Consider the following 21229-nt stretch of genomic DNA (forward strand, 5'->3'; position numbering starts at 1 on the left):
CATAAAAGAGAACCAATAAAGTAAAGTAAAATCTCTATTTCATGAGAGAACGGGACGGTTTTGCGCAGCTCACATGAACTCAGAATGCTTCTCACGTTCCCAACATGAGCTACTTTTCATTTTATCAATTATATACACAATGGACAAACTGTACAAATAGTATAAGGAAATCATAATGTAAAAAGTATTTAAAATAAAAAATTCTTTCGGTATGTGTACCCGATGTTAGGTACGTTGTAAGTGCGCATGTACATATCAAATCTTGCAAAATCAACAAATATATAACCTATGTAAAATGCCGGTAAAGCTGTTACAAATAATTTATATAGGATCTCTTTAAATGTAGATATGGCCATCGTTAATGCAGATAGTAACAAAGGAAAGAATAACTTTCTAGCAGCATATCATATTTTAAAGTTTTCACAAAATGATAAAGATGATACGGAAGTCGTGGATATTGAACGTAGATCCCTTGCTGTTAAATACTTAACTGCAAAACAATGGTGAGTTTTATTGTTCTATTTTTTGTTTAATTATTATTCGATTCAGTAGTAATGGTACAAGTTTCATACAGCTAATTTCGTTTTAATGAAAAACAAATTATTACCTATAGGGAATCTGAAGATATGGCATCCTGTTTGCTTCGAAGAAGCTTAGAAGATTATCAAAATTTAATGCAAAATAAAAATGGCATAAACAATTATTGGAAACAATTTAAAGCACAAACTGTAAAAATAGACAATAATCCACAAAAGTGGAAGTGTGGTTTAAGTGATGTAGACACTGCACTTAATTTTGTAAAATCTTTACCTTGCCAAGACAATAACACATTGCCATGTCAAGAAAAATTATTTAATGACAGACACATAGAAAAACTTATTAACATATGGAAGAACAAAGAAACATTTGTACGAAATAGAAAAATTAGTACTCAAATGAAATCAAATCTTAGTGTTAATCAAGAATCAAGTAATTTGAGTAATCAAAAAAAGACTGATAATAATGTTCATTGTGAGGAAAATAGATCTAAGTATTGGTCAAATAATTCTAAAGAAGACAGTGATAAAGTACAAGTAAATTATAATAAAAAACCAGTATTTAAATTTCATCCTGTAGATCAGGATAATCCAAATTTTGCACAACAAAGATCTGTTAAATCTGAGACTAAAATCCATTCTAAATTTGCAGGAAAAGATTTCTTTAATACACCTAAACATAATCATGAATTGCCAGGTGTATATAGAAATAATACAAAATTAAAGTCACAAGCTTCTTTTCAAAATAAAAAAGAAGACAGTGATATGGCTAAACCTAAATCAAATTGCTTCAAGACTGCCAGGGATGAGTTAAGTATGCAACAAATGAAAAACAACAGGCCAGTACAGAAGAAAACTTTAGGTGGCAAAGTGTCAGTTAATTCTCAGTTTATTTGTCCCTTAAAAAGAGAAAAAGAAAAAACAACACAAGGACAAGACAAGTATTGTAATGAAACTGATGAAACAGGAGAAGTGGAAGATGAAAGACTAAAAAATATAGAACCTAAATTAATTGAGTTAATAAAAAATGAAATAATGGACTCAAAGACTGTCATTTCTTGGGATGACATTGCTGGCTTAGAATATGCCAAAAAAATTATTAAAGAAGTTGTTGTATATCCTATGCTGAGACCTGATATTTTTACTGGATTACGTAGACCACCCAAAGGAATCTTATTATTTGGACCACCTGGTACTGGGAAAACACTCATAGGAAAGTGTATTGCATCACAAAGCAAATCAACATTTTTCTCAATTTCTGCCAGTTCATTGACTTCAAAGTGGATAGGAGAAGGAGAGAAAATGGTGAGAGCATTATTTGCAGTTGCCAGAGTTTATCAACCAGCGGTTATTTTTGTGGATGAAATAGACTCATTACTCACTCAAAGATCTGAAACTGAACATGAAAGTTCAAGGAGACTAAAAACTGAATTCCTAGTTCAGCTAGATGGAGCTGCAACTGGGGATGAAGATCACATTTTGATTGTAGGAGCAACGAATAGACCGCAGGAATTAGACGAGGCAGCTCGTAGACGACTTGTTAAAAGACTTTATGTTCCTCTACCAGAATTTGAAGCTCGTAAACAAATTATAAATAATTTGTTAATAACGATTTCACATAATCTCGACGAAGAAGATGTTAATAATATAGCTGAACAATCAAAAGGGTACTCAGGGGCAGATATGTCAAATTTATGTAAAGAAGCTAGCATGGGACCAATTAGGAGTATTCCATTTAGTCAATTAGAAAATATTAAAAAAGAAGATGTTAGACAAGTAACAGTTGATGATTTTAAAGAAGCATTAATACATGTACGTCCTAGTGTATCTCAATCTAGTTTATCTGCTTATGTTGAATGGGATGCTATATATGGAACTGGAACAGCACAAAATTATAAAGCATGACTTTAAAGAAAACAAAATAGGTTAAAAGAATTTTTGTTATGATATAAACATTATTATTTATTTTAGTAAAAACTTTTATTAAGAATAATTTTTATACAAAACCTTTTAGTTTATTCTGATAAAAAATTGACTTTCTATTTTATTCTAAATCCAAAATTTGTGTTAAAGAAGTTTAACAGTGTAAATTTTTTTCTTATAAGAAACTATTAAATATTCTCCTTGATGAACCATTATATTCAATGATATAACAGCTGTTAAGTCTAAAGTTAATTTTTTACTATTAATATTATTGAAATCTAATGTTTCAAAATCTTCTGTATAATACAAATGAACATTTCCTAAAACACATAAAAGTTTTGTACACTAATATAAGAAAATTATTATATAAAGGAAAAGTTCAAATACCTGAATCTAGACCTAACACAAGTAGATGACCGAACACTAAAACAGCAGTAGGGGTACTATGTAAAATAGGAAACACATTATGCATTTTCCATTCTTTTCCTTGTATTAAAATTCCTAAATATCCATATTCTGTAATAAATATAAAAGCATGAAATGCTTTCTAAACAAAATGATTATAGTATTTATTTTTATTGTATATTCTCTCACCTGTAATACACATAACTATGTTTGGTTGAAATATGTAATAATTACGAATTCTTATATTTGGTGGTTGAACAGGAGTAGAACTATAATTTATTTGTTCTGTATCTGCAGTTAAAGTTGCAAAATATCCTCCTTCCGTATAAAAGAGTACCTTAAATGTAACATTTTATAATATTGAATAATATACAATGTTTTTTACAAAGGATACATATGACTGTTGTATTATTACCTTATTATTGTTTGCACTAATAGCAACAATATCACTCAGACCAAATTCATATCCAGTTTTTAATACTGGCCCTTCGATAATTATGTAATTGCGTATACTCATACAACAATAACTGTAACTTGTACTATTAAATATTTAATATTTAGAAATAACCAGAACAATTGTTTAACCAAATGAAATTTATCATACCAAACTAGTTTTCCACCTGTTCTATTAATTAACTTCATTTGATTAACATCCCAACAATCTACATGATTGTTTATGGAGCAAGATACACAAAGAATAGCCGATCCTATAAATCAAAATCATTAATAAAAAATGTTTATTAGAGTTATTTAATATAATTTATATGTACCACTTCTAAGGATATGGATACTCCGTAAATATTCTTTATTATCTATTACATGGTTTGCATGTTCATGTAAATTATTAATATCATAAAAATAAATATATCCTTCAGAAGTTCCAATTGCTAATAAACTTCCTGTAAAAAGTATTTTTTATAAATACCTATTTCAGTTTAATATCTTTCATATGAGGGGATAGAAGTTTTTAAAAATATTGATTTCTGCACATAGATATAATCTATATATGTCTATTCATTAAAAGAAAAAAGTGGTACAAGCAATAAACCTGCTTGTATATTAATATAAGAAGGTGAAACAGATATTTGATTAATTTAACAAAACCTTTCATTTCTTAAAATGAGAATTAGAACAATTACACTGTTGTAACTTTAATCCCCTCAATATAGAAGCAGTTTTTATTACCTTTGGTATTTGTACAAGTAATATATTCATTAAAATTATGTTTTGGTAATGGTTCAATACATTCAATTTCTGTATCACAGTTCACTATATTTTTACATTTCATCCATAATTTGTACATTGCCATCCATACTGCATGTTTTGTATGAATCTTAGTATAAAATTTAGTTGGATACAATGTTTCACATAATGTGACCCATAAACATTCTGGTATTTCCTTTTTACATAATTTATACCAATGATCATTGTCCTAAGTATAATTGATACATGTTATATAATTAAAGGGGACCTTAGATAATTAATATACACAGTTTCAATAAATATTAATAACATTAATAATAATCACACATGTATTAATATTCATCTAACATCCCCTTTAAAAGTGTATGCTTCAATCTATTTAATATTTTAATTACTAATACATATAAAACAGTATAAAAAAATTATAATTATAATTTTTATACTGATATATTATATACCTTTAAAGTTTTATCAATAACTTCCTTCCAACACTTACAAACTGTTCTTAAATTTGTAAGTGTTACCGGATCAGTATACAAAAATATTTGTTCCCAGATCTCTACAGGGAACATCATTTTTAAGTTTTAACTATATATATCAAATATGTATATATATATATTTTAATTCAAACATCACCAAATGAAATGTTGCAGGATTTCAATCACCATATATTCCTCTTTAACTGGTTTTATATGTTTTAAAAATACACAAATTTTTGTTATTATCAACTCTCAATGAACCTTTGTTATATTTTTAAAAATAGTACTTACCTACAATTAATGTTACAATTTATATAAAATATTTATGTAACACCGTTTTCTAATTCTGCTGCTCTGTAACAATTTGTTTATTTTTTATAAATAATATAAATATTGAAAGACATAAAGTATTTCTTTTGTTTCGTAAAAAATATTCAAATTCGTTTACGAAGTCAAGTGTGAAAGAAAAGGTCTAAAAAATAACTTTAAAAGGTCAAGTGTACTTGCATATTGAATAGAATCAATATTGACTTGTAGTTTAAGGAGGATCACCTGCAGAGACAAATTTTTATTGGCTACAGCGTGATCTGATATAAAGAATTATGGATTTGACATCAAGCCAAAGGGGTTTGCTTGCTTTCACACGTGTACAAGTAAATTGAACGTACGGTGCTCTCTAACCTTGAAAAATTTAAACGCTACTGTTTTGATAATTGTAATTGTTATATATCACGTATTGCAATCAGTTGCAAAATGACTGAGCAAGGTATTAATAACTTTTTTATATATTTTAGGCTAAAATTAATAATCTTAACATATATATTACATACATATTTCTTTCTCAATATCTTTGGAAATTCCTGATACATTTGTTTAACACAAAGATAACTTAAAAAGTATTTTAAATTTAATTCAGTACCTTTGTAAACTATATATTTAATGTATATCAAATTTTGGTAGTGTCAATTTTCTATCAAATATATATTATTATATATTTTGTTAACATTGTTTCATCTTATAGTTATTTCATCAAAGGACAATTACAAATGTGACATGGATGGAAGCAGTGATGATGATAGTGGAGATGATTGGAATGAAATTATAGAAGATTTTGAATGTATACCGTGCCTTTTTTGTAACGAAGTAACAAGTAATTTTTCTATAGCGCTAGAACATCTAATAGCGTCACATAAATTTGATTTAAAAAATTTTATAACAAGGCATTCGCTTGACACTTATTCTTACATTAAACTAATTAATTTTATACGACATAAAAATGTTTTGCCTGATCAGTTGAATGCATTGAATATAAAAACATGGGAAAGCGATGAATATTTAAGACCTGTCATTGAAGATGATCCTTGGTTAATGTTTGGTAAGTTGACACATAAATTAATATATTGACTGCCATGAGTATGTGATGAATATATACTAAATTAATAAATGAATTTACTATTTGCATGTGTAAAGATATTGAAGATCTAGAAGAGAAAACAACGAAACCTGTGGCATATACAGTGAATTCAGAGAATGGTTGTGTCACACTATCCGAAGCACATTTTGCTGAACTACAGAGAACAATACAAACACTCAGAGCCCAGTTAGAACAACGTGAATTAGCGTGTTCCTTGGCAAAACAAGTATCTATTCATAGAATTTAACATCTACATAGTAAATAAAACATATATCTAATTATATCTATTTTCAGCAAATAGATGAAATGACAGAGAAAGCAAGAAAATTGGTCTTTGATGATGATTTAGATGAAAACAATACTATTAGTTCTGGTAACTCCAACTGCAATGTTGATAAAGGATATTTTAATACATATAGTCATTTTGCTATACATCATGAAATGTTAACAGTAAGTATATAAATTTTTTTTTTTATTGAAATGATAACTTCATGAGTATTATTTTATTACAGGATAAAGTCCGGACAGAAAGTTACAGGGATGCACTTTTAACAAATGCAAATCGTTTTACTGATTCCATAGTGCTAGATGTTGGATGTGGAACTGGGATCTTGTCTATGTTCGCTGCAAAAACTGGCTGCCGTAAAGTTATCAGCGTCGACCAATCGGATGTAATATATCACGCTATTGATATAGTGAGGTATATTAAAATGTTGATACACTTAATTGAAAATCTATTTTGGAAATATTCATTTTTTTAATAAATTGTAGAGAAAATAATTTGAGTGATATTATCACTTTAAAGAAAGGTCGTCTCGAAGACATCAATCTTGATGAAGATAAAGTAGATGCAATTGTTTCTGAATGGATGGGTTATTTTCTTTTGTTCGAGGGTATGCTGGATACAGTTATTTACGCTAGGGACCACTATTTGGCACCTGGTGGTATACTTCTCCCCAACAGATGTACCCTTAGCATCGTAGGAAGTGGAGACACTAGTATATATTTACTAATAATTTGAAATTAATATTCCGTGTTATATTCTGTATTAAATGTTGAATTAATTTACAGGACGATATGTCGAACTTATCGACTACTGGTCAAACGTGTACGGTTTCAAAATGAGCTGTATGAAAGCAGAAGTCGTGCGTGAACCAAGTATAGAAATTTGCAATGCTGACGAATTGATAACGAGTACCGTTGAAATCCACGACTTCGACTTGTACAAAGTAACAAGAGATTGTGTAAATTTTACGGCGCCGTTTGGACTAAGAGTGAAAAAGACTGGATCGTTAACTGCGATTGTTGGCTATTTTGATATATTCTTCGATTTGGATAATCCAATTCATTTTAGCACGGGACCTCATTCAACCCCCACGCATTGGAAACAAACAGTATTTTCATTAAGCGAGCCTATTAGCATTACGGAGGGTAAGTGGAATGGACAAACCTTGCATTCGAACTTCAACAAAAATTGGACAATTAACGGCAGTTATATTTTCTTATAGGGGAAATCTTACCTGGTAAATTAATTTGTCGTAGACACATCAAAGACATCAGAGGGCTCATTGTTACAATTTGTATTAAAAATACCAGCCAAGTTTATTATTTAGAATAAGCTTTTAATATTTCGCTTTAAAGTTCACGTAATAGACGTAAGTGCCAACAAATAAAACCATAGGGTCCAGAACAGCTTGCTGACCATAATATTGTTCACGACTATCATTATTAATTACGATAGGTATATATACGGTTTAAAAGTTTAGCGTGGAAAATTTGATATTTATATTTTTTATGATGTTATGATTTATTACAGTGATGTGCAATTGCGCTCACGAAAGAGACACGCACTTGTGGGTATCGATGAGTATGTACAATAGACTTTCGTTATATTGCCATAGGTCGGGATATAGTAGCAAAAGATTTTTGAATTGGCAGTATAGAAAGAGATTCTTCATAAGAGACTCTTAGTCTAGCAATTCCCCACTCACTCGTAAACTCGTCTAGTCGGCAATATAACGAAAGCCTAATGTAGCTATCTATAGAAGCTGTATTTGTTTGTTGTTAGGAGTAAGAGGATGAATTCCTTTGGGTTGTATCTCTTGCACACGTCATCGCTGCATGCTTATATGCGCGAGGTGTTTAGCGAGCACTTGATCTGCCCGTCACTGATTTATTAAATTCGCATTCTTGTAAGAAAAATCGTAATCTTGCATAAATTATATGCTTAAATTTTATTCCTGCAACGAAGGTAGATATACAGTCTTTATAAAACTTTTTTTTATATTATTTTACCATATTTATAACCAAAGATCACATTGATTATTTCCATAAATTATTCTATATAAAAACAATGCACATTCTTTCCGTATAGTATGACCAGAAATAATGCATATTTTGCGATAATGATTGTTTACAATTTGTGCCTTTCGAATAGTTATTATATTTACTATTGAACTTAAAGATAATGTTTCTCACAGTTAGATCAATTTGAAAGAACTGACACGATATTGTTTCCTTTTACGGTTCCAGATTAATATAGTACATAAGTTGTTAATATTTCAGAATTCTCCACATTTTAATATTAACAATATTAATAATAATAATCCTGAAATATTGACAATATAAGTATATTGATCATTTAAGGTCTTCTTTAAAAATTCTTATAGCAGTAGCGAGACGGTGGTATAAATACTTATTCGTTTGAACAAACATTTCGTTTGTTCGCATAATATCTGAACGAAAACAATTGATTTTAGTAGTTCCATAAATAGTATAATAATATATAAATTTCCAGTTTCCAACAATTTTTCAACTATTACATTAAATATATATATATATATTTAACAAAATATTCAGATATAAATACAGCCGATATTTTAATTACGCTTATAGTTAATAAACAACGATATTCGAGTTCGCTCAAATTAAGTACCATTCGGTAGCTTTAAGTAACTTGAACAAATGAATTCAAAAAGAAAAAAATATATGCATGCGTTTTGCTTGTATATCCTTTCCGTCACGGTACTATATAATCAAATCGTCCAAAAGTTCTATAAATAAAGATATCTTTGCCAGCTCTCTTTGCATGTTCTACCGTAGAATAAGGTATTCGTCACATTTGATTATTAAGTATTACTGAAATTAAAGTTACTTAATATGATACACGTTAAGTCCGATACTTCATCTTCCATAGTTTATGAACAAACAATGCAGCGTTTGACTACTTGCTCTTATTTTTATCTAAGAATCTTCTAGGAAGAAAGAAACGTTTTAAGAATATATTGTGTAAAGTTCGTTATTTATGACGTATTTTAATTTCGCCTGTTAAAATTGAATTGCATTTGATTATAGTCAAATAATACAAATCTGTGATATAAAAAACTAAGTGACAGCAAATTTATTTCATTGTAACTTAGGAGCATTGTTGTTTCTCCTTGTTCATACGTATATTTTTACGTAAGTAAAATGGTTTATCGATATATGCTTAAAATCAAATAAACTGTAACAACCGTATATATAATTAAACTGACTTTACTCTCACATTTCGCTATTACACATGTTGTCATATTCAGCCATACATACATTGATATGAAAAAACCTTAGCATTTATACTCATTCATACTGTCCTTACATTATTTAAATCTAGTTAAAATTGTATATAATACTAGATCTTTCTTGCTTAGTCTTTTACAATTGTTGATTCAACTGGCACTTAATATTTCACTTCGCTTAATAAAATACTTACGACTTTTATCTTGTATCAAATATACACTTAATAGTTTATGCTTAAAAACGTATCAACGAGGATGAGAAAATATCTCTTCTTAAGTGATATTACCCTCAATTTTTATGCAATTTTTACAACGAATGAAACTTTGAAGGAATCTGTAGAGTCTAGATGTACTTATAGTGATAAGTAAAATTAATATCGGAAATTTGGATTGTCAGTCTGCCAGCCTTTCGCGTTGGGTCCAAATTGATAGACTAATCTTCGACCCAGTACAGGTAGAAAGATTTTACTTTTGTAATAATACCTGAAACGTAAAAATATAAAAAATGTAGAAAAAGAAATAAACAAAATCTTGTTGCATTATAACACAATTTCGTGTTCAGTTTTATTATTAGGTACCTCATAGCTCGACTCAATTTCTCGTACGTCATTTTTGTGTTTCCTTTTCGTGAACCCCATCGTTTCGCCACCTCGTCACTTTTAACGAACCGAAACTTCGCTTGTGAATAATCTTCCCAACATATTAAACTTGGACAAGTTTCTCTATTACATAACAAGTCCCTAATGAATTCCCAAAGCTTTCCTTGAGCTATAAACATCATACAATTTCGATTAAAATTTTTTCAAAACATTACTATTCATATATACTTTCCATCTTGATACATACAACTTTTTGGTTTTTGTTTGTTTGGTAGTTTTGGTCTGCCCGGTCTACCCGGTTTTGTACAGACGTCAATACTGTTATTATCTGATTCTGCATCTGCAAAAATACAAGATCAAACCCATTAATAAAATGACTTTTCTGTTTTATAATATTGTGTTAAATATTTCTTACCTGACGTACTATTAGAATTGCTTCGCGCATACTGATCTTCGGAATTGTAGAAAATGTCTTCGAATGATGGAACTGTAATTGAATTAATTCATATAATTATAATACTTGCAAAATTATAATATAGTGGTCAAATTTACATGTACAGCAGACTTTCGTTATATTGCAACATAAATCGTACTAAATATAATTTAGTATATTTTCTGCTTCTACAGTCTCGTCCGTGGCAATATAACGGAAGTCTACTGTACCCATAAGTAGTTTTGACGCGCACAAATTTGAAACTAGTCCTGATTACATTATTGATACTTGTTATCGACACTATCTATTGCACAGTAGTAGTTACATACATAAGTTTGAGATATGCTGAGAGTGGAGTAGGTCATATAGCCGATTTCCATATATAGGATCATGGTTGATAAAATCGTCTCTTGTGAAGGTGACTAATTCGTGTCCTGGTACTGCCAGACTTTGTTGAATTAAACTGTATGGTTGACCAATGTAAGAAGCTGCAGATATCAACCAATTGATTGTTTCTTCTTGACACCAATTTCTGACAGGTTTGTCCGACCAGCCGGTACCATCGATTTCATTGTGTTCATCACCTGTTAAACGATGATACGACAGAATTAGCGGACAACAAAAACAATGAAATATATACATATAAGGCGTTTCTCGCAGTTGAATCAAATTACAATAACATGGTAAAAAATAGATTAAAAGCTTCATGAAGCAAAATTAAATTGCGTCACATGAAGCGCCACACGCTACGTGTGTCGTAAATAAAAACTTTTACAAAATTTTAGATCTTCGCTTTGTAAAATCAAGACGCGTCTACACACGATAGTGTTTCAAAACAAATAAAGAAATAAATTTTATTATAAAGAAAAATATTTTTCTGAAAATTACCAAAGGTACACTTTTTTCGATTCGTTCTCTGTGTCTCCTGTGAATCCAAATTCAGCATTACACGTTCCTCATCGTCATTGAAATTAGGGAGTAAATGGTAAACCTGCAAACAGACGTATCGCATTACAAACAAATTCGAAACGAAGCTTTTATACGTTAATGACCTTGCCGGCGTCTACGAATAATTTCGTCGCGCCTCTTTTTATCCTAACCAACAATAAGAACAGCGATAGATCGCCGCAATCTCGTTCTCGAATAGGAACGTGTTTGCCCCGTGATTGTTAGTAGTGTATCTATATGAAACGAGTATTGACAAGTTTACAATAAAATAATTGCGTACCGTTGTTCTTTTCACTGTTGTATTATCATTATTGTTCGCATAACAAATCCGTCAGTTTCAAAGTTTTCTACGGAGGGTAAAGCACACGATAACAAAACCAGTTTACCGTGAATTGACAAATTATCTTAATTATGTATATAAATTACACTAAAACGGACTCCCGTAATCGTTCGCCGCTATCCCCCTAGTCAAAGAATCGGTTTCGAGAATTGAGCCATTGGGTAAAACAAATAAGCATTTGGTTCGCGATACTAATTAATGTAGCCATAGTTCAGGATATATACGCATAATATAATAGAACGCAGTACAAGATAGCTATATTAATTGGTATCATGACACCAGACAATTCTTTGTTTTCGTGAACTGTTCGCTAGTCGAAAGCTGACAGCTTCCCATAAATCAATGCTTCCCATGATTGCTTTTATATTACGAACAGTTTAGTACATCCGAGGAAGTTACTTATATTACAAGAAATAACATTGTTTTCGATGACAACTTTTCTAGATCAATATTGCAACTTTGATATTTCAGTACATTCTAAATAAATATTTAGTAGTTGTAACAATGACGTTTGGTAGACTTCGATCGCTGTGCACTGGAACACTTGTTGATAGCTGTATGCTGTAATGATTAAACGGTGGCGTCTGAGCACGCGCTACCGCGTGAGCGGAGATTTCAGAACGGTAATACGTCACCCGATATCGACCTAACCGATATTTAGTGTCGATCAACACATTTTTGAACTTTCTAACTTTCTAATTTACAAACTTAATAACTTCGAAGTCTCGAAATGACATATTTACAAATTTGGAATCTAAAAATTTCAAATTTTCAAGTGGCAAAATTATCCAGTCGTTAAATGCTTCCAGGAATATGTAATTTGCATATTGCTGACATAATTGCCCATTACTGATAATAAGCGGCACTACTAAACTCTCATAAATCATTTTACCGAATCGTTTCTCTTATTGTTAAATGCAAATATCCATATAATTATTCTACTGTTTCCTGCAGAAACGTAATCCGCGGTAAAAAAGAAACTATTCGGTATCCTATTCTTACTAAATGATGTGAAGTAACATATAAATCGGTGAAGTCTAAACATGTCTCATAGTAATGTTTACTTTTAGAAATAGGTTATCACTAGTTCAACTTTTTAACATTTCGAAGAATTTCTGCACTTATTCTGTATTAATTTTTATGTACGTAGTGATAAAAAAAACACCTACACATTGATTTGACTGAGCATCTAAACGTAACCATTTTCCTAGAAAGTTTATACAACGTAAACAGTACACGCGACTGGGCGTAAAAAATGTTTTGCACGTTTGATCCGCAGCACGTGAATCTTGTCATGTGTCAACTCTTTGCTCGTGAAAGGCATGTCTAACAATAAATTTGATTAACATGTATTAACATACAATTACCATCACCGTTTTACATATACGATAACGACTGGATCAAACTTTATCCACATTAAAAATATTTAACCAATCAATATAAAATATCTTATAAACCATAAATACCAGAAACTATTACAACACTCGTTTTTCTTTAACCCAACAATGTTTTAAATTTAGAAATATCGCGGTGTAAAAATACTACTCCTACTCCAGAAGTTGCATGTAACAGTTTAAAAAGTTCTAACACTATCAATCATGAGACTTACACGCATGTACCTAATCTACATATCGGTTGACGGTAAGTACACAGAACTAATTTCGCGCGCCAATTAGAACTCACCTCCGATAAGTCGGTCTTGTCGTAATCGTTAAACGGGTCCATGATAATATTCACTTAGTCTATTCGATAAATATGTTCAGAATGTAACAGTCTTCTTCTGAATGGGTATCACAATGATCATTGAGCGTGTGTCACTCAGAAGTATCAATAGCACCACTGTTTTCCAGAACTAGCAACAGCAAAAGGCACCTCGTAAAAAGAATGTCGCGGCGATGTCGCTACGCACAGCGCGATACTGATCGCCGGTCGTCGGTATGTCTCTGACGAAGGCCGGGTCTGCAGCTCAATGTGGTGACGCGAAAGACGTCAGCGGGAGAAACGAGGGGATGGATAGCGCGGAAGAGCTGGTTTCAACGGGGATTTCCCGCTCTTCGAGGTCCGTCCAATCACCAACGACATGGTGCGCGATAGCTGACGCAATAATTGCGGGTACACCACATTGGCGGCAGTCTTCAGGGATCATCGTGAGGTATAAATTGAAAAATCTTTACTAATCCATTAATTTATGGTCACATATTCTTCCTCTCCTTTTTCCTCTACTTAGCTCCATAAGCATCTTAAGTTTAACACAGATATCACCTGATATGAAGAACATTATAACTGATGGGTTAAACAAAAAGATATTAGGCTACATGTGTAATTAAAATCTTACATGAGTAATTGGTCTCTTTAGATACCGTGTTCTTAGTTTATAAATCCTCCAATTTCCAAATTTACACATCCTCAAATTCATAGATCCTCAAATTTTTAAAGTTCCAAATTCTGAAACTCTTAATTCGGACATTTCCAACTGTAATAATAACAATAGTTGTAAACAATAGAAATTAGTATGTTGAAAGTATAATAAAATTTGAAAGAAATTTTTTTGCTCTTTGTCTCCCAGTGAGGTTGATCGTACAACGTCGTATATAACCGCCAGTGCGATAAGGCGTCGAGCAGAACTTTACAGATTGCTGAAATGCATTGGAAATGTGCGACATTAAGAAACACAAGGGAGAAACACGTCGTGGAAAGTGTACGCTTGTGTACATTACACGTCATGTATTTTTTCTGAAAATCAAACGCAGGTTGCATACAGATATTGAACTTGACGTAAAAGGGTACATATTTAGATTGCACAAGTCTTAACACACTAGTTTCAGTGTGAATTATGGTTTATAAAGTTTGTCTGTTGATTCACCCACTTGTTCAAGGTGTAACACATTTTTGAACGCAAATGTCAATGAATATCCTAAAAAGTGTAGATATTGGATGAAAATTTGTTGAACTGTGAAGATTTCGATCGTCGTGATCGAAGTTTAATTAATTGACACTGACCTGGTTTGGCTGTTTGCAAACATTGCATATTTTCTCGGTTGTATTTAAATAAAAGTGATATTGCACGCGTATGTTGTCACTGACAACAAACTTTCATTAAGCAATAAAAGTGTTGTCAATACAATAAAATGTTAATGAAGTAATTTCCTTTAGATGATAAAGTGTCTGCAAGCTGTGCGACTACGTTCCTATAATGATATGAAATTGTTACATCCAATTAAGCGCAAGATATTTCGTACGTCAATGGTGTTGTTCTCCAATCTTTCCACGCTTTTGTTTTCGCAGAAAAGTTAGAACTTGCGGGTTATCTAATTTCCATACGATGCAAATTGTCATCGAAGACTTCGATTCTCTTTCCTCAAAATTTCCCGTGAAACGATTTGTGGCGTTGGAAGGAGATGCAGTTGACGAATGATATTAATTCGAAAGAAATCCACTATTGAAATCTTTTCAACAATGACATTGAAACTGTTGAAGATCTGCAAGAGATTTTTATTCAAAGTTATTAATAGCAACACGCTCTCCGTTTGTCACCGTAATACGATACGATAGATTGTTGGATAAAGCGTTACGAAGGAGAAAGAAAGAAAAAAGAAAATAAAGGATACCTTCGACGTGTTTCGTACGCATACCAAATTTTTCCGAGATGCGTGCTACCTTTACGATACCACAGGACTTTACGTGTTTCAGAACTTGAATTCGCAATTACAGAGAACTCCTATGACGTCATTCGGGGAATGCTTTTGGCGGATCGCTTAAATGAGTCTAATGCAGTGGCGAACTGGTCTTGGAAATAACAAGAAGGACGCTGAGGGCTAATCAATTTATGATGTTTCACCGTAAGTGACCAAATACTTTCGTGTAAAGAATATCAAGCTGTGTTCATCATTTAGAAGACGATCTTCATATTTTTTCTAAGCGTCCATGTAGAAGAAAGTTACTTTCGCCAGATAATTTATTCTCTGAAACCATGTAATTTTTGTTTAAAACATTTTTGTGCACAATGAACATTTTCTAAGATATTTAAGATATAAATGGTCAACCTGTATATACATTACCTCTAACCTAATTTAATCCCAGTTTGATCTTACCTTTACCTAACCCAACCATACTCCCATGCAATTTAAAATAACTAACCTAACCTAACTACGACCAAACTCTACGCTGACCTAATCTAATCGTAACATAAGTATATGTTGACTTAAGCTTATACTACTTTAGTATAGCCCCACCTTAACTCACCCTGACCTAACATAATACCTAATTTGTACACACACATTTCAGCTTTATTGTGTTCATACAAAGAACCAATGTTAACAAGCTTTTTCACGTAATAAATCAAATGTTGAACAGATCTTCTGTTTCCTATATATTTATTCTTCAGTTCCTTTAGTTTTAAGGTATAATAGATTCAAAAATGTCTCATATTTTCTTCTAAAGTTGTCGCCTGCATAAATTCAAGAATCTCTTTATTTAATAACTTTTTACAACCGATTTTTATTTTTCTATAAAATTCATCATAAAAATAACAGTTACTCGATTAAGAATAAAAAATACATATTTACATACTAACCCGGTTTCTTTCTCATTCTTTCTCATCGAATGTAACTCGACAAAAAAAAAAGAGCTCTTATATTCGTGACGCCTATGGTCTCGTTTATTTATAGTACGCCTCGCTGTCTCGACATCGAAGTGTAAACATGTTGGTAGTTACCGTGGTTTTCATTTTATTTTACAATGAATCTTTCTTTTTTCACCTTTTTCTTCTTTTCTCCTTTATTTTCATTATCCTTGTAATATGGTTCCTTATTGATAAATATAAACCATAATCCACGGAACAATTATAGCTTACTAATTGCTGATTCAAACAACTGTAATCGCATTATGCGTTTCGTGTATTGGTTTCATGTCTTGTCAATTCATGGATTCTTGTTTTGAGCATACGTCCCCTACAATTAACTAATAAAATTAATAATACTTAATCAGCTATGAAACGAAAGGAAGAGTAAGATAAATAAAAGGAAAAATGATTGGAAAAATACTAATTTTTTTTTTCATTAAAACTTGTGTAAAAGAAAAACTTCTCGATTACGTATCTGTGTTCCCTTTCACTTGCGAACAAATCGACAATTTATCGAACAACTTTCGAACCTGTACCATCGCATGGGGATTCGTCTTATTTTTTGACCGATGATCGCTGCCGTACACGTACGGATGAATCATCCGAGTCTCTCGTAAAAACGAAAATAAGGTCTCAATCGAAATGACAAACAATATTTTCCGGTCATGTTTTGGTTCCAATTTTTCAGATCTCAAGGTCTTTCGGTTTTGTTTTTGGACATAACGGAATTCACTGTCCTTCATTTTCGTACGCAGTATCATTCTGATAATTTATAAACCACGTTTTTGTCGGTCCGGTGCGTTCACTTCCTGCGCAGCCACTACGGAAGTAAACAGAGAGGAAGTACAAATCATCTCGAACATTTAATCCACCTATCTTAAAAATAACTGTTTCAGAATTTAAACGTTAATTTTAAATATTTATTAACAAGTATAAAAACCCTTTTTGGGTTACTACAGATTTAATATTTATGTTTTGTGTTACGAGACGTTGTTAAACAGTGTTACCGTTAAAATTCGAAAAGCGCGGGATAATAGATGATATGCTGAAGAAGAATTATGGGTACATGAAGTGCCCGCTGAACTCGTAGGGACCACTCTGCACGATAACGTGAAATGATAAGGTACATCATAGAGATATCCAAATAATATCAAATCTTTCTCTTCAATTTCTTCAAATAACCTTGATTTATAAATTATAAAACTTGTTCATATCTGTAATTTAGTAACACCTTATATAATATTTTTTCATTGCCATTTCACTTTAGTTTTAATTTGCTTCGTTTTAATCACAATGCACCTTGTTTTTATTCAACACTATCACTGTATATTTGTATATGTATACATATGCAATTTCGTTAATTGTGACTCATAACCCAAAAGAGTCAGACAGCTCTACTTAAAAATACGAAATATTAAGCTTGATTAGAGTATAAACAGAATTATGTAATGGAAGAACATAATAACAATCATGTTTCTTTTACGAATGTTTTACGAATCTTCCGAAACTAAGACACTTTCAAACACGTGTCGGTCGATCACTGTCCATTTGAACGTTGTATAATTCATTGCAGTTGTTTCAACATTGTTGCAGATAAATCTATATTCGAGCAACCTTCGAATTGGAAACATTGAAAATTATAATTCAGCGTTGTTTCTGTGCAGCAATAAAACGAACTTATATATGCCATTGTGTGCACGTAATGATTTTTAATCGTTAGCAAGAATTCTTGTCCCTCTTTTTTTTTAATTTTCATTCGTTTATCCGAATACGATCAGAAAATTGCCTTGCGCCGGTTGGGACATAATTGACTCGCGAATAAACATAACCTATGTATGTAAATTTTAAGTGAAGCGCGACAATGTCATCGGGAGCCGTGATTGGGGAATTTTTTTTATTGCATTGGTGTTATGACCCTCACAATGAAATGTTCTAAGTGTTTATTATATGACATGTGTGATCGCCCGTCTCTTCAAAAATGATTTATGCTACATTATTATTGTAAATGTAACATAAAATTACTACGGTAATCACAGTGGTACCGTTCCTTATGTTTATTTAGATTACTAATGCATATGAATAAATTCGTGAAGTATTTTGAAAACACTGTCATGCAAAATTGTATTCTAAAAAGTTTTATGTGTTTTCGCGTGGTTGCGGCGGGGGTATAAAGGTCGCTCTGTGCTGCAACGTTCGAATGGTAATAAGTCAACACGCGATACCGCGTGAACGAAGATTTAACGACAGAGTCGCCCACTCGATATCGTAATTGAATATTGAACAGTGACAGCATGCGATATCGCAAGGTCGGACATTTAACGTTTAACGACTGTACGATATCGCAAAAATGAATATTAGACATTAACGATCAACTACGCAATACCGTCTGAGTAGATATTAGTATCAGTAATTGATGATATTGTAGGAATAGTTAATTCGCATTATCGACTGACCACGCGATGCCGCGTGAATGGATATTTGGCGATAAGTAATCATCCATAATATACATATAATTGAGTTCGAACTCGAGGTTTGATAAAATATCTGATCAAATCTTTTTGACTCAAATTTTAACTAAGTATGAGGTAGTATTTACCTGAGTTGTCTATGCGCATATATTTTTGTTAACAATTAAAACTACCGTTTTAAAAATAATATAATTTTCATTTCTAGGAACGAGCAAGTGAGGAGTATTAAATATGTTAATAAAAACTTGATGCGACGCGAATACAAAATTGTCTTGATCGTTTGATGAAAACGAGCGGATTGAAAGAGTGATTACGGACGTGTACAATGTGTACACATGTTTATTGATAGTTAGTCGCGATTCTGCGAAGCAAAAATGTCGATGTTTAATATGATAAGTCGTTACAGGAATAAATTCGTTGGACGTTTATCAAAGAGAAGGTGAATCGAACATCAAATATGCATTTTCAATGTGATAACATGAATGTTACACTGATTTATATCTTGAACTGCATGGATGTATCTAGATATACGCAGAGAGGTTCTTCTACGCGAAAACAAAAAACTGGTTTTGACTGTTTAAACATTTCGTAAACAAAAGGTACGTTGATGAAACCTCAAATTCCTTGGAAAGCCCATACGTAGACGGAATAAAAAGGTCAAAGAAAATTAAGAGCGAAGCACAATCTTTTTTTCCGATCCCACAATATGGCAGTCTTTTTATCTTGTGAAGCGCAGTACCTTGAAACTTCTGCGTAATCGAATACATTTCGAAACGAGAAAGGTCATTTCGGACTGCAAAACAGGTTCTTAATTTTTTTTTCAACGTGAATTAAAGTTTCTGTCTAAGTATCTATTTCCGAGTAAAGATCCTCGTTTCTTTTTTTTTTAATAAATGTAACATGGTTTAAAACAGTTTTTAAGATCAATGGACACTATTAAAGATTGTATATGATAATTATAAAAAGTATTTATTATTATAATTGGGTAAAAATGTTGCATATTTTCAGGGGCAACATAACGGTGCGCTAATTTTATAAGCGGAAACATCTCAGACATTTCAAGGTCATCGTCATTCCTTTAAATGGAACGTATTACTTTATATATTAAAATTTGGTAAAATATCAAATTTGGAGTATTCAGCTTTATTCCTTAGTTAAAGTAGAGGCTCGAAATGATATACAATGACATAATCCATTGATCAACAAGGAAATAACATTGTGAACTAATTTTGTACAAAGTGTAAATTCGTTCTTAAATACTTTGTAATTTCGCTTTTACAGTCCTTGTTTTTTAATGGCAAATTAAAAAAATTAAAACATCGAATTTTTTAAATATCTTGTCAACTACGAACTTGAGGTCAATAAGTTTGATATCGCATATCGATACAAAAAAATTGTTATTCCATATAAACAAATATTGTTCTTCGAAAAGCATGACCTACAAATGAAGTTCATATCCTGTTTAATATTTGTCTCGTAACTTTATTAGCTTTCTGTATCAATGATATTCGTGGAAACAGTAGTCTCGTCACACTGTCAGAGACAGAGTTGTAGAAATAGAACATTTTTGGATATGATAATATACAAACAGGCTCTTCCATGAAACGTTGTATATTTTGTTAATAAAGTAGAAAAATAGGTTTGATATTTGTTGCGTATATCTTGTAAGTGTACGTAGCGTAGTTCTAACACATTTTTGACAGAGTGCAGTTTAAAAATTATGTCACATGCTTCTCCGTATGTTCTCTTAAAAATCAGACACGTCATAGCTTCTTTGAAAGAAAGTAGACCTGATTAATGATTTCATTTTTGTGATGAATAAAACAAGTAAAACCAGTTCATTGCACAAATGCGCTTACGTCCAGGGGAAATCACATCTGTAAATAACAAATACTTGATAGGTGCATACGTACAAGATCACGTGGACGCGGGCAGTGTGAATCATTTACAACGTCTGTTTCGCAACGTACCGTTGAAGAGACCGTAGGCTTCGTTTCCAAGAATACAAGTATCCTCGGGATGTTCCGCTCATTATCGTTTCAATTATATTCCACCCACGTATTTGCAATTTTTTTCAAATATGTTTAATTTTAGACGAGAACTACCATCTTTACACTCTGAAGGTAATTCCCGATTCCAATCTTAACTTTTTTCTCATTTTCCAACATTGGATAGTTGCAGCATTCTAAACTGTTATAATCGCTACTATTTCCTGGATCTTCGTCGGATAACAATATCCATTTTTGCATTGTTATATCATATGCTTAGTCTTCAAGCATAACTTCGGTCGTAAAGTTGTAATCATT

At 31.7% G+C, this 21229-nt stretch overlaps 4 protein-coding genes across 15 annotated transcripts; 2 read left to right on the forward strand and 2 right to left on the reverse strand.

Annotated features, from left to right (window-relative positions):
- The first annotated feature begins 89 nt into the window (after nt 1–89).
- Nucleotides 90–3016, forward strand: LOC100882117 (fidgetin-like protein 1). The gene is made up of 3 exons (XM_003704080.3): nt 90–229; nt 347–503; nt 614–3016. Exons 1-3 carry the CDS (start codon nt 223–225, stop codon nt 2439–2441), a joined length of 1992 nt encoding a protein of 663 aa, XP_003704128.3. The 5' UTR covers nt 90–222; the 3' UTR covers nt 2442–3016.
- On the reverse strand, nt 2463–6134 carry LOC100879040 (uncharacterized). Of its 5 annotated transcripts, none has more exons than XM_076542325.1 (10): nt 6000–6134; nt 4838–4900; nt 4526–4749; nt 4050–4296; nt 3635–3763; nt 3469–3571; nt 3280–3403; nt 3054–3201; nt 2847–2975; nt 2463–2779 (listed from the first exon to the last, which is right to left on the reverse strand). In XM_076542325.1, the coding sequence occupies exons 3-10, from the start codon at nt 4640–4642 to the stop codon at nt 2604–2606; spliced, it is 1173 nt and encodes a 390-aa protein (XP_076398440.1). In that variant the 5' UTR covers nt 4643–4749; nt 4838–4900; nt 6000–6134; the 3' UTR covers nt 2463–2603. The 5 variants fall into 5 exon arrangements, with proteins under 5 accessions (XP_076398440.1, XP_076398431.1, XP_012142477.2 ...); XM_076542316.1 differs by lacking the exon at nt 6000–6134 and adding an exon at nt 5099–5238; XM_012287087.2 differs by lacking the exon at nt 6000–6134 and adding an exon at nt 5054–5189 and having other exon boundaries at nt 4050–4263.
- Art3 (arginine methyltransferase 3) lies at nt 5173–16188 on the forward strand. Of its 8 annotated transcripts, none has more exons than XM_076542193.1 (10): nt 5173–5312; nt 5568–5921; nt 6017–6186; nt 6255–6410; nt 6473–6660; nt 6732–6958; nt 7032–7391; nt 7469–12457; nt 13355–13475; nt 13685–16188. In XM_076542193.1, the coding sequence occupies exons 1-8, from the start codon at nt 5300–5302 to the stop codon at nt 7576–7578; spliced, it is 1578 nt and encodes a 525-aa protein (XP_076398308.1). In that variant the 5' UTR covers nt 5173–5299; the 3' UTR covers nt 7579–12457; nt 13355–13475; nt 13685–16188. The 8 variants fall into 8 exon arrangements, with proteins under 8 accessions (XP_076398308.1, XP_076398319.1, XP_076398315.1 ...); XM_076542204.1 differs by lacking the exon at nt 13355–13475 and having other exon boundaries at nt 13685–15456; nt 15525–16188; XM_076542200.1 differs by lacking the exon at nt 13355–13475 and having other exon boundaries at nt 13685–15456; nt 15546–16188.
- Nucleotides 9479–21172, reverse strand: LOC100878929 (ETS-related transcription factor Elf-5). Its single transcript, XM_076529345.1, has 9 exons — nt 21029–21172; nt 16077–16221; nt 13004–13122; nt 11435–11537; nt 10876–11130; nt 10529–10600; nt 10361–10453; nt 10093–10282; nt 9479–9997 (listed from the first exon to the last, which is right to left on the reverse strand). Exons 1-9 carry the CDS (start codon nt 21170–21172, stop codon nt 9886–9888), a joined length of 1233 nt encoding a protein of 410 aa, XP_076385460.1. The 3' UTR covers nt 9479–9885.
- Between the last annotated feature and the right edge of the window lie 57 nt (nt 21173–21229).

This window comes from Megachile rotundata, chromosome 1, assembly GCF_050947335.1.
Source record: "Megachile rotundata isolate GNS110a chromosome 1, iyMegRotu1, whole genome shotgun sequence".
Lineage (NCBI taxonomy): Eukaryota > Metazoa > Arthropoda > Insecta > Hymenoptera > Megachilidae > Megachile > Megachile rotundata.